This window comes from Schistocerca americana, chromosome 1, assembly GCF_021461395.2.
Source record: "Schistocerca americana isolate TAMUIC-IGC-003095 chromosome 1, iqSchAmer2.1, whole genome shotgun sequence".
NCBI classification, from domain to species: Eukaryota; Metazoa; Arthropoda; class Insecta; order Orthoptera; family Acrididae; genus Schistocerca; species Schistocerca americana.
This window is the reverse complement of record NC_060119.1, coordinates 862,832,638-862,846,820: the sequence shown is the minus strand read 5'-3', so window position 1 is coordinate 862,846,820 and position 14,183 is coordinate 862,832,638. Positions and strand designations below refer to the sequence as shown.

The following is a 14,183-nucleotide window of genomic DNA, read 5'->3' as shown; positions in this document are numbered from 1 at the left end:
GTTTGGTGGTTTTCTTATCAAATTTCTGGCTGATGAGTTCCAGAGATTCAGGTAACAGAACCGTAGTAAACAGGGAAACCACACTGAAGCTCATAAGTATGTCAGATTCCTTAATTGTGAGGTGGTTGATGCGTCCCAAGAAATCCAAAGAGCTACGGATATGGTGTGGGCCTGTCCCCACGTGAGGGCTGAGCAGCTCCTTGAGGTACTTGGTGAGAGGATATGTCAGGGCACCAATAGTGCTGACAATAGGATGTAATGGGACGTGCTCCTTGTGGACTTTCTGTAAGCCATACAGCCTCGGAGGTTCAGGGGCCCTGGGCCATAACTTCCTTGTGATCTCTTCAGGAAAGTCAGAATCTTTGAGAAGTGCCAAAGTTTTCCTTTCAACCCTCTTGGTAGGATTGATGCCAATCCTGTGGTATGTGGTGCCATCTAGCAAGTCCCACATCTTCATGGTGTAATCCTGGTGGGACAAGATTACTGTACCGTTACCCTTGTCTGCCAGTAAGACCACTATGTCTGAATCTTCTCTTAGTTTTCTGATGGCCGCCCTCTCTTTTTTGGAAATATTCGATTTCATAGCTCTAGTTCTAGTTGCAGGTCCATAACTAGAACTGTTCACCCATTTATTTCATCACGAAATATGTCTGGAGAAATTGAAGTCACAATGCACAAATTTCTTATTAGTACTAAGGTAAAGAAAACATTCATAGAAATTAATAACAAGAATAAATAAATGGTATGATATTGAGAGTTAGTTATTTAGGTATTACACGCTTTGAAGATCTTTACAGAACAGTTTTCATCTTAATTAATTGAAAATACATAATAGGTATACTAATTATGTCCCAATCTTTCTGTTTTATATGCGTAACGTTGTTACACAGCATACAAAACTGAATATGCTTCACATATGCTGGAAGTTGTATGAGTTAAGAATGAGCTTGCAATCTGTGATTATGGTTCCACATCAGTTGTAGAATATTTCAGAACATATGAAAATTTGTGCTGGGCTGGGATTCAAACACAGAATTCCTGATTTTTACGAGCAGTTGCATTAGCAACTTCAGCTATCTAAGCAAGTTTGCACATTAAAATAGTGTGTGCACAAAGGAGAATACATATATAGACAGATGGAGATTTGAGCTGCTCCTGGAAGTGTGTTTGGATAGCTGAAACAGTTATGGTTATGAGCAATGTTGTGGCTCATGTTGGTGCTGTTAGTAGGTTGGCATCTTGCAAATAGGGATAGTGGCATCTTGTTTTCTTCTTTTGTTTATTGGCGCCACTACGTTTGCTAGCGTTGTGTGTCCACGAGTGGCAGCAACAGTGGTTATCGATACCTAGTTTCATGGTACTATCTTTGGAAGGACGTCAAGTGTTTTCTGGGTTGGAGTATGTTGGGGGTTCGGTTGGGACGTAGCAGCAGTGAGGACTGACAGTGCAAGGACATGCTGGGACCGCTGGAGGCACACAGCCACTGCTGGATCGAGGGGCTGTAGTTTCGAGGCCACAACCTCGTTGTCTACCGGACCCAGGATGTTTGAGTTGAGTGAACATTAACTCAGTAGTGAAACCTCCACTATTTTGAGATCACGCCATTTGTTTGCTCATTCTTACTCGCAGGGTCACTGAGACGAAGTGCAATGAGTGGAGTGTTTGGAGTTGGTGAAATTAATTAGCCATCCTCCAGTTCTTATTATTAATCAGTGAATTCCTTGTGTTTATTGGTGAAGTCCAACCACTTCTCTCTTGGTTCGATCGGATGATGATGACTGTTTTTTTTTTTTTTTTTTTTTTTTTTTTTTTTTTTTTCAAAAAACTATTTTAATTTTGAGTTATTACTATTGGGGCCTTCAGCCGACAAATAATTTGAATTTCTGATCAATAAGGCATTCAGCCATGAATACAATTTGTCTTTAGAATTTTTAATTAGATATTGTCTCTTAATAGTGAAATTTTGTTGATTATTTTTTTAAAAGTATTGAAGTATCTCTTGGAGAAGTTTAACTGTTTTTAAGAATTTGCTATCCAGGCCTTCAGCCGTCAAATTGTTTTGGAGTTATTACTATTGAGGCCTTCAGCCGACAAATAATATGAATTTCTAGTCAATAAGGCCTTCAGCTGTGAGTGCAACTTGCTTAAGAATTTCTTATTAGACATTGTGCCTTAACAGACAAATTTTTGTTCCTTATTGTCAACCTTATTTGCAACTGGTTCCAAATAAAGTGTATGTGATTAGAAAAAAAACAGAGCCACGAACAGTAACTGAGTAAGGCCCTGTCCACACCCTATCCTGCCTTTCCCTATGTCCCATGTTTCAGGTGACTGTTTGTGACAAGTGGGAAATGTGTGTTCGAGTTCCATTCTAACACAAATTTTCGTTTATTCTGAAATATTCTACAGCTGATGTGGAGCCATTATCATGATTTTTGAATTCATTATGAATTAAATGAGCTTGTTGATTGTCAACACAATGTCTGAGACACAGTACTGCAATATTTCATGCTATACCATCATCCCTGAAACTGAACTGGGTTAGTCATTTAGTAATACAGACTCACAACTTTCCTTACAGAAAGAAGTTGACATAAAGTTAAAGGAACGAATAACAGACATCCAGTTTCACAAAAAGGAACTGGAAAAACAAAAAGAACAATGCTGCAAGGAAGAGGAACTGCTGAAGATGTATAAGGAACGTGTACTATGCACTATGGAGTCTTTGATTCAACAGGCTCTCAGTATTGTCAAGAAGTGTATTATTCTTAGGTAAGTGAATTTCAGATAATAAACAGTTATTTCCAAATTAATTCATGTGCTCACCTGCAATAAGTACAAAGAATAAATACTGTTTTTGGTTTCAAATTTAAAGCATTTTTCCTTAGATAACAAATAATATTTTCTATAGAAGTGGCAGTAGCACGTGTATGTTAAATAGTGATTCTTGTACAGTTTGAAACTTAAATAATTAAATATTCATGCAAATAGTGATTCTTGTACAGTTTGAAACTTAAATAATAAAACATTCATGCAATTATTTTTGCCACATTGTGCATAATAATTATGTTGGTTTTATGTGCGTGGTTCTATAGGGGAAATCGATTGGGAATTGATTTGGTGCATGATGCTGTAGAAAACTCACTTCACAAGGAAGCTCAAACTATTGAGAATGCTCATAAATTGCTTCATAATACTTTGGAACAGACACATGAGCAGCTCCGCTTACTGCGGTCTACCAAATATTTCATTGAACATGATCACAAAGATAAGGCAGCAGCACTGATTGTTGATGATCACTGTTCAAACCTCAGGGAAACACGTCTAAACCTTACTTTTTATCAAGGGAAAGCACAACTGGATGTAAGGTTAGTAAGTGCCCTTCTTCATCTTGAAATGATCCAGAGCAATAGTTTAGCATAGATTATGTATTATAGCTTACTGATAACAAAAGACTGTCATCTACCACAGTGAATCATGTTTCATGCTGCAGAATGATCAGTGACAGTAGCATTTTTATAATATTGGCACACAGCTAAAAATTCACATACGTCTTTCATAAACATTAGAGAATCTTTGAGGGTACAACAGCAACACTGCATTCTTATCAATGTCTTTTCTGAAAAGCTAAAAGCAGAATATATAGAATGGCAGCAAGGATTACAGAAGCATATATTAAGATCTCCAGGTGTAAACCAAGATGCACATGTTGTGATAGAAGTTACTGTGCCTACACTCTCTTACAATAAAGGCGATGGCCAACTCTAGATAATGTAATAAAGCAGAAGTTTACACCAAAATATGTGCTACACATAATTTGTCAGAGAAAACTAGAAAAGCTGAAACAAAGTAACTTAATTTTGAGAGACTTGTCTTATATTTAAGGAAAAATATCACATACTTTAGCAATAAATACTCTCTGCTATTACTTATTTAATGGACATTAATTTTCATCATATCATCCATGAATAAAATTTTTCAGCATCCAGTCACATCATGATTGAGCTAAAACTCTAACCACAAAAAATTCTGATCATCTTCAAATATTTAAAGTTTCAACTACCCCATGATGCAGCTTAAATACTGGGAAAATATACAATTTAAAATCTTAACAAATTATTGAAAGGGTAAAGTAATGGGAAATGAAGGTAGTGTATTTGTCACAATAGACAAGAAATTCAAATTGAACAAAACAGAAATCAAAACTCCTTGCAAGATTGTTTGCGTAAGAGTCAGTATCAGGGGTGAACATAAAATTGTAATTGAATCCTTCTATTAACAGCCAGACTCACATCTTTAAAATGAAAACTTTAGAGAAAAGCTCCATTCAGTTGTATGTAGGTTTCTCAGCCACACTATAATCTTCAGAGGGGACTTTAACCATCCAACAATCAATTGGGATAATTACAGGTTTGTTAGTTGTAGATGTGACAAGATCCCCTGTGAAATCTTACTAACTGCCTCCTCTGAAAACTACCCAGAGCAGATAGTTTGGAAACCCACTTATGATGGGAATATGTTAGATGTAATGGCAACAATAAATATGATCTATTTTAGGGCATCCACATAAAAACTGGTATCAGCGACAATGTGGCAGTTGTAGCAACAACAGGAACTGAAGTAAGTAGAGAGGTTTATACTTTCAGTACACTAGATAATGAAACAGTAATGATACATTACAATGAAGAACTTGAAGCTTTTAGATCAGAACATGAGGAAGTATGGCTCAAGTTTAAAGGAATAAATGACCACGCACAGGGTAGATATGTACCTGGAAGAACAGTTCATGATGGGAGGGATCCTTATATTCTGTATATAGTCATCGTAAACAAACATCTAAATGAACAGAGATACTGCATAATAGATGAAAAACAAAGCATAGGGTTATAGACTGAGAGATGCTGACTGTAATATATTTGGCTGTCAAGAGAGTGGTGATGAAGTCTTCAATGACTACCACAGCAGAATATTCACAAAATGATCTTCCATGAAAATCAAAGGAATTCTTTCTTATGTAAAGGCTGCTAGGGGCACCAATGTTAGTGTTCAGCTACCCGTGGATGAAACAGAAACTGAAATTGAGGGTATGTGGAGGACAAGGTGTTGATGTTGTTATGACAAATGAAGTTGTAAGCGATGAAATGGAACATATTGATGTAAGCTCTGTTGCATGCCATAAGGATCTAAATGTTGAGCAGGTGCATTTATTTTGTTAAACCATGTGAAAGTGAGATGGAGAGAGAATTAGATTCTAGTAACTAGATAATGAACAAAAAAAGGTCAGAAATGGGATTAAAATCTGATGAACACTATTTTTGAAAGTGACATACATGGTGATGATGTAAGGACATGTAGTATTAGTGAAAAATGTAAAAGACATTATAAAATGTTGTTGCAAAACATTTCATTTGTGTTCTAAGCAAAAGGAGTAAGTTCCTAACTAGGTACATTAATTTTGATCTGTGATTTAAAATATTTTGCTACAATTGTTTTAAAGCACTTCAAATAACTCTATATGGACTAAGAAGTTTTCTTTTGGTCGTAGTGCATTATCAGTTAATAATGTTTCACTAATTGAAGACAGAATTATAAATGTTGGTATACAGAGGAATATAAAGAAAAGATTTTTGTGTAGTGGCAGCTTGCAGACATTTGTTGATCATGGTATTTTTAGGTTTCTTAAAATGTTTACACACTATGATGAAATAAGCCATGCCACTATGATAAAATCAATGAAAGTGCCTTAATGTCAAAGGACAGAGTTATAAATAGATATTTTTATTATGTGGACCTTCTCTTGCTTATCCTATTTATGATATATGACATTTGGTAACAACCTGAGAGCTACAATGTAGGTAAGAGGTCAGACTTTGTAATTGTTTTGAAAATTTGGTATAAAAGAATATTGTAAAGTGAAATTTTACACTTGTTCTCATTTGAAAGAAGTAATGTTACTAAGATAATCAAAAATGTTGTATATTATGTAATATTGTTGACGTAACCAGTTTTATTATTCTGCATCAAAATTTTTCTCACATTTTATGCTTTCAAGATTTTTTGGGGGTGTAATTGTAATAAAATTAATTATGGTGATATGAATGTACTAACTGATCTTGGATCATACAAAATAACCAGTTCATAAGTTAAAGACTCAAAACCCCAAAAACCCACTTCCATACAGCTATATGAAAATGTATGAACATCAACATATACAAACATTTAATGCAATAGTGATGATGATTATGGACAAGCAATTATTTGTACTTTATTTTTGAAATGTATGTTTCAAAGATGATTTTGCACAGATATATTGATATATGATAATATTTTCTTTTCTACATGTTGTTAGAGGGAAACCTTTGTCTTTGGGCAGAGAGTTGCATGAACTGGAAGTGCGAGGAGGGAGTATAAGTTATGTGTGTTGTGTTAGCATGGTGGCTGATGTTTATTTGTACTGTGAAGTGAAATGACTGAAAATATATCTATTCAACAAGAGAAAGTGCACCACTGTGCATATTATTTAACAAAATGAAGCCACGCATCCTCTAGACCAGTATACAAAGTTACATTTCAGAATGGACTATGAGCCTACAAGTTACAGTGAAGAAGAGGAATAAAAGTTGAGTATGATGAGAACTGTTTATTCAAATTCTGCCGTTGCTACTGCTCTCTGCCGTTTGTCACTGTCTCAGTGTGCCGAGTGCTGCCCAGCTGCCCAAATTATTCACTTATTTCAAAATTAGTAAATCAACTTGGGCTACAAGAGGGTGGTGATGGTCAGAAGTTGAAGGTAGACAACTAGCCATCTAAACAAATCACAGGCAGACTCAATCTGTAACCCACTGAAAGATTTGTGTTCCAGACATTTCTGCCACCTGGATTACAACACAATTTACAACTGACATCTGTCACCTCAAAGGTGCAGACAATGCCACTCTGGTGGTCTTTCATGGATCATTGCTGATTATGATGAATTTGCAGAAACACAATAGCTGACAAACAGCTTTGAAACCTCCTCAACAGTCATCTCTGAATTTCAAAACTGAATGTCACCTGACACTGGGCGCAACTAGACAGATGTTTTACAATATCAAACTTGTCCCTTAGTACCTCAGCTGTTTCAGAAGACCATCATTGACCAGTTGCACAACTTGTCGCATCCTGGCACTTGTTCACAACATGACTTGTTGGAGATTGTTTTGTATGGTTGTACATCAAAAAACATCATAAAGAGTGATCATGTACATGCGTACCATGTCAAAAGAGCAAAGTGTGTTGGCATGCCTAACTACCCTTCAGACAGTTTACAATATGAAAAGGAGAGTTTCAATACATGCACCTTGATCTGGTGGGACCCGTCCCTGAATCTGATGGTTATCATTACATTCTCTCAAACATTGACCATGTAAAGCGGTGGATAGAAGCCATCTCTCTGTGAGACATGTCAGCAAAATCAATAGCCAGAACCTTCATCAACACCTGGATTTCCTGATACAGGTGTCCAGTGTCCATAACTACAGAGTAAGACCAACAATTTGAATCTGCTCTGTTCAGGAACCTATTTAACCTCTGTTGCACCTACCATTATCAAACTACCAGCCATCACTCATAAAGCAACTGCCTTGTAGAATGGTAGCATCCCACATCAAAAGCTGCCAGAATGTGCTATGGTGGACACTGGAAAGGGGCAGTGCTGTAGGTGCTTTTAGGGATATGAACTGTCCACAAAAAATACCTCTGTGTTTTCCTCATTGAAGTTCTGTATGGTGAGTCACTTGCCATTCCTGTTGTCATCCTGCTACTAGTGCCAATAGTGGGAACCACTGAACTTCCCACGCTCATTACCAGGTTAAAAGAACAAAATGCATGGCTCAAATTACCATCTCCACAATCTCACAGTGGACTGAACCTATGCCATGCTTTGTGATGACACAATTGAGGCCGCCTTACAGTCTCCTCAGACAGATCCACACAAGGTGCTAGAATGTAGTATACTTATGTTCAAAATACTCCTGAATGGAACGCCCATCACAGTGTCTGTAAATGACTTGAAACATGTGCGGACACTTCAGGACAATCCATCCACCAACTACCACAGCGACACAATTGGACACACTGTAGCTGTGACCAGTTTCATAGTAAGGTTTGATACCAAAGATTTTCAACCATATGACCTGAGAGTCACACTGCTTGAAAAGTTTCTGCTCATCAAAGGTCGACATGCTTAACACGACAGTAGAAATGGTCTCAGTTGCCAGTACCTCACATGGTCATGGCAGCCATCACATCACAGGTGTCTCCCAACAGATTTCTCACAAATACCATTCCTAGAACATCACACTCTTCCGCCACCACAATGTGGGACCACAAAGACTTCCCCCTGCAAGCTGGCCTTTCACAATGCACCTGCCAACTAACACTATACAAAAATCTTACTATGGTTGGAATTGGACACTTCTGCATACTTGCAAGATTACCCACCTCAATGCTGTGCAACACACTTAGCTATTTGATGCTCATGGCACATCCCACAAGTGCTAGCCCTGCTCACCATCCCCAGATGATGACCACCGCCTCCTCCCAGTGCTTCTCACAACAGGTGAGGGGAGGGGCAGGGCTTTGGGGGAACACTACATTGTGTAACCTCACTGACTGTTAATCCTGCTTCACAATAGATGATCTTTGGTGTTGACTGTCCAGTTACATTGTGTTCTATGGTTCCAAATAATGTAGATGTGCTACCATTTGAGTATAATAAAATATTGTTTACATACTTTATCATGTTGTATATATATTCTGAACCATATTCTCACCATATTGATCTACATAGTCATTTTCTTTCCTGTTCCACTTGCAAATGGACTGAGTTAAAAATAACTATCTATATGCCTTCATACAAGCATTAATTTTTCTTATCTTCATGGTCCTTTTGCAAAATGTACATTGGTGGCAGCAGACTCATTCTGCAGTCAGCTTCAAATTCTGGTTCTGTAAATTTTGCTCAATAGTGCTTCAAGGAAAGAACAGCCCCTTCCCCAACGGGGTTGCCATTTGAGTTGCATCTCCATAATACTTGTGTATTGATCAAAACTACTGGCAACAAATCTAGCAGCACCCCTCTGAGTTGCTTTGTTGTCCTTCTTTAATCTAACCTGGTGGGGATCACAAACACTCAAACAGTACTCAAGAGTGGGTTGCACTAGTATTTTATATGCATACTCCTTTATAGATGAGCTACACTTTCCCAAAATTCTCCCAATAAACCAAATTCAACCATTTGCCTTTCATACTGTCATCCTTACTTGCTCATTCCATTTTATACCATTTTGCAATGTTACACCTAGATATTTACCTGACATGACTCAGTGAAGTGGCATGCCACTAATGCTGTATTTGAACATTAAGGGACTGTTTTTCCTACTCACCTGCATTAACTTGTATTTTTCTACATTTAGAGCAAGGCGCCATCCATCCAAAGAACTAGAAATTCTGTGTAAGTCATCTTGTATTCTCCTACAATCCCTCAAGCAATGACACCTTTACATACACCACAGTGTCATCAGTAAATGGCTACAGATTGCTGACTACCCTGCCCATCAGATCATTTATGTTTAGAGTGAATGAGAGCAGTTCTACCACAGTTCCTTGGAACACTCCTGACGTTACCATTGTCTCTGATGAACACTTGCCATTGAGGACCACATTTGGGGTTTTATTACAGTACTTTAAGAAATCTTTGGGTCACTCACATGTCTGGGAATTTAATCCATATCCTTGGACCTTCATTAACAGTCTGCAGTGGGGCACCATGTCAAAAGCTTTCTGAAAATCAAGGATTATGGACTCTGCTTTTTACTCTTTTTCCATTATTTGCAGGTAATTATTGAGAAAAGAGTATGCTGAGATCCTTTCTAAATACATGTTGATTGATGAACAGATAATTTTCTGTCTCAAGAGAATTTATTATATTCAAACCCAGAATATGCTCAAGAATTCTGCAGCAAAACAATATTAAGGATATTGGTCCATATGTTGAGAGTCTGTCCTTTTACCCTTCTTACATGCAGGAGTTCTCTCACTTCCTTTCATTTACGTGGAACTTTATGCTGGAAGAGAGATTTATGATAAATCCCAGCTATTACTGCACACATGAGGTATGTAAACAGTCATTCTTCCCACACTCCATATGTGAATGTAAATGGAAAAGCCTACTAACTGGCACTGTGAGATGCCCTCTCTCTCCCATGCATTTCACAGAGGTTAGCTGAGTATAAATATAGATGTGTGTACTTTGCAGTTTGCATGTATTGATGTTTTATAGTATAGCTTTTAGTGTAGTCAGTAGATAGAGACACAGAACTGATTAAAAAAGGAAGCAATGAGAAAAGTACATGACATTCTTTTAAATGGCATCTCTTCAAGGAGCTGGACATTCAATCAGTTCTTCCAGTATTTACATTCACCAATTAAAGTATTCTTAAATGATCCAGCATATCTGAGAAAAATTTCTCTGTCTCAACAAGAGAAGAAGTAATTACCTTGTTTATTTATTACTGAAGATTTCAGTGTCTCAGAAGGGTGTCCAATACTCAACTACTAAAATCATTAATTGTTTGCTCTATAAAATTAAATATCTCTATTAAAGCAAATTTTAATGAACAATGTCAGTGAGTGTTAGTAGTTCTGCATCAATTTTTGGATGCATTCAAATCTGGAGTGAAGAAAAAAAAGACCAAGTGGCCCATGGAAAAACACAGTATGATCAACACTTGGAGTCATCCAACAATTATTCAGTGCTCTTATAGGGTGTCATGGGCAGACTAATGGATAATCCAGGATAAAGAGGAGATGCAAGCTGACAACACTGAACCTACGGAGAATACTTGGTTCTCTGCTGTCATCTTTGTGAAGAAGGAGGTTGGCAGACAATATTTCTGTATTGACTACTCACGACTCAACAAAATCACAAAAAAGATGTTCACCCATTGCTGCACTTTGGCATAGACTGCTTGAAATGAACAAAGTAGTTCTTAACTGTGGACGTAAATACAGAGTACTGGAGAACTGAGGCTGCTAAGGCCGACAGAGAAAAGATTGCCTTCTTAACACATGACAACCTTTGTGAGTTAAAAGTTATGCTATTTGGACCTTCTAATGTTCCATTCAGCTTTGAACATATAATGAACAGCCTAGTTCAAGGCCTTAAGTTGGCACTGTCATTTTTTTCAAGACTTTTGAGAAGATATAAGCATCTGGTAATTGTGTTGAAGTGTGTTTGAACTGCATCCTTGTCAACCTCAATTGGACAGTAGTCTGTATTCATATCCATGGTTAAGAAATACTTTGCTCCTTTCAAGTAGTCTAGGTCAATGCACAGCAATGTATAAACATATTTTTTCATAAATTTGTTTGGTCATGAGTAGTCAATGCAAAAATGCCCTGTGCCATCCTTCTTCTGCGTGAGGACCACAGGAGAGGAGCAAGTATTCTCTGTAGGTTCAATGATGTCATCACCACCACTCAGCTCATGACACCATTATACAAGCACTCAATAATAAATGATAAGTGGTTTTCCATGAGCCATTTAATCTATCTTTTCTCCACTCCAGATCTGAAAGCATCTGCAAACTGGCACAGCACTACTAACACTCACTGACATTGTTTATCATTCAGGCCATATCCTATTGGCAGGTAAATAGTAGCTTTCAAGCCTGCATTGTCTGTAGCAGTAGCAGAGAATGATGTTTTGTTGAGTTCAGCTCCTCTTCCTAGACTTATTTGTCTGCCCCTGTGCCCATACCTTTAGGGATTTGTTGTGGGCACATGTGACAGTTAGTGATCCAGAATCCTCCTTGACCACTTACAATGCTTATGATTAATATTGTTAATAACAGTGAGATAACTGCCTCTTCAGTGGCAAACAATGGCTGGAAGTTATCTTTTGTCATGTGAGAATATTTGAACTGTTTTGTCAATACTGAGCTTTCATCATCAGCAGTCTGTGACTATTTGTGATACTTGTCAACTAGCACCTGGTCTCGTTGACATAAATAAGATTGTTTGAAATCTTAGTGACTGTCAACCATGGTGGATTTTCATCTGTGGTGGCCTCACCTCCATAGATGGTCACTTCTCTTAGTTTTCCTGATTTCAGCAATCAGGCAAGCATATGGTACTTCTGTGACAAGGTATGGTTGTGGTGTGTTGGGGAGTGTCTGCATCCAGGTTGACTATAATCATTGGCCACTGACTAATATGAAGAGAACTTTTGTGATGGGTGACATCTGGTGGTAAAGTAGTCATTGAAAACTAGCCATCTTTCTCTGCAGTAACATATCTGTCCAAGGTGTCCTCACTGGAAACATGCTAGTCTGTTGTTCTCTGTCCTTTGTTAGTGAGGTGCTGGACTGTCAAGTGTTGGTTAGTCCAAGTTGACTGAGTTCTTTCTTCCTGGCACATATATGAGTAGCTAGTACACCTTTTAGTTTGCTCTTTGTTTCTGCTGCTTGATTACACAATAATACAATTGATTTGGCAACTTATAAAACTTTGGTGAAAACCCAAATCATATCCCTCTCTTCAACATTGTTCCCACATGTGGTTGTAATATTCCTTCACAGGCAAGCAATACCCACAAGTTTAACATTAAACAATGTAATTTTTGATAGAAAAAATACCAGTAGTACACTATATAATCAAGACTGGGAAGAATTAATATAAATAATAATTGTTTTGTTTATCTTTTATGTCTTGCTTGAAACTTATTTGTGGCTAGTAAATAGTTTGTTTGCAACTGATTGTCTAGAGGGGTGGGTTTTTATAGTAATGATTGAAACACTTTTCTGCATATCATTTCTTTACATTTATTTTCACCAAATCACTTTTCAAAGCACAAAATAGTGGAAATACTTACTGGAACAACATTAAACAGACAAGACTGATCATGAGTTGTTGATATAAGGCTTGACAAATGAATCTGATCAAAAGAATATTTGTGAACAAGAAATGGGCTGAACAAGCAGTTGGCCGCTTTTGTCCTGTTTATAGCCTAGCTACCAGCGTGCAAAGGTTCTTGGAAAATAAACTTTTTTAATTACTGCAATTTTCTAACCAGTACCTGTATTTTAACAAAATTATCTGTGTTTCAAAAGTGGAATTTTTTATTATTATAAAAATATACTACTCAGTGTTTACTCTATTTATAAATTTATAACTGAAGATTCTAGAATTTGAAACTCTCTTTCATAAATAATATCTTTAAAAATATTTTTGATTGAAACAAATTGGTCTTCTGTCAGTAGATAACAGAGAATTTCAGTTAAAGTATATGACAGTTGATATTAATTCTTTTTTTCAATGTAGCATTTTTATATAACTCTACTTTGTTTACAATGTCATTTTGGAATCTCTTTTTAAATTACAGTTTACAATAAAACCAACATCCTCTTTCATTCAGGTAAAATGTACTTAAAGTTAGAATAACAAAGCTTAATTCAAAGATTTTAAATAAAATGTTTATAATTTTGGAAATTTGTATATTACTCATTATGTATTTAATAAATTGTATAATAGAAATCAGCAGTTTTACACAGATAGAGAGATGTTTTGCTTTGTTTCGGACCATCTCCTCTGTTCCAAAATAAATGACTAGTATATGTTACACATATGATTGCACTTAGTGATAGCCCAGAAGAAATCCTTCTATCAGTTGTAACACATACTGAATGAAAGAATAGCTTCTCTGTCATCATTGGTACTGAGTCGTAAATAAATTAGTTCATAACATGATGAATATCAAAGATTTGAATTCCATGTCTTTTGTCTTCCATGATTTCCACTACCTATCTTTTGGATGTTGCATAAAGCATCAAACAAAATGGTCCCGACACTGAGTCCAAACACTGTGATACACATATTTTTGTTTAATTTGAGTCCATGACTTCAACACATTTCTGAAATTAATTTATTTTATCCTCCTGCATTTCTACACCTAATCTACTTCTATACACTGCAAACCACTGTGATGTGTATTGCAGAGAGTATGTCCCATTATACCAGTTATTAGTGTTTCTTCATGTTCCATTCACATAAGGAACATGGGAAGAATAATTCTTTGAATGCCTCTGCCTGTGGAGTAATTATTCTAATCTTATCTCCAAGACCCCTATGTGAGGGATATGAAG

The 14,183-nt window shown here is 36.7% G+C and overlaps 1 protein-coding gene across 1 annotated transcript in view; it reads left to right on the top strand.

Moving 5' to 3' along the window:
• The window catches only part of LOC124594788 (tektin-1), a 121,503-nt gene that overhangs the window by 20,956 nt on the left and 86,364 nt on the right, over positions 1-14,183 (top strand). The window contains exons 3-4 of the mRNA XM_047133208.1: positions 2,582-2,772; positions 3,096-3,368. Of these exons, the coding sequence (XP_046989164.1) occupies positions 2,582-2,772; positions 3,096-3,368 (464 nt within the window). The remainder of the gene's footprint in view (positions 1-2,581; positions 2,773-3,095; positions 3,369-14,183) is intronic.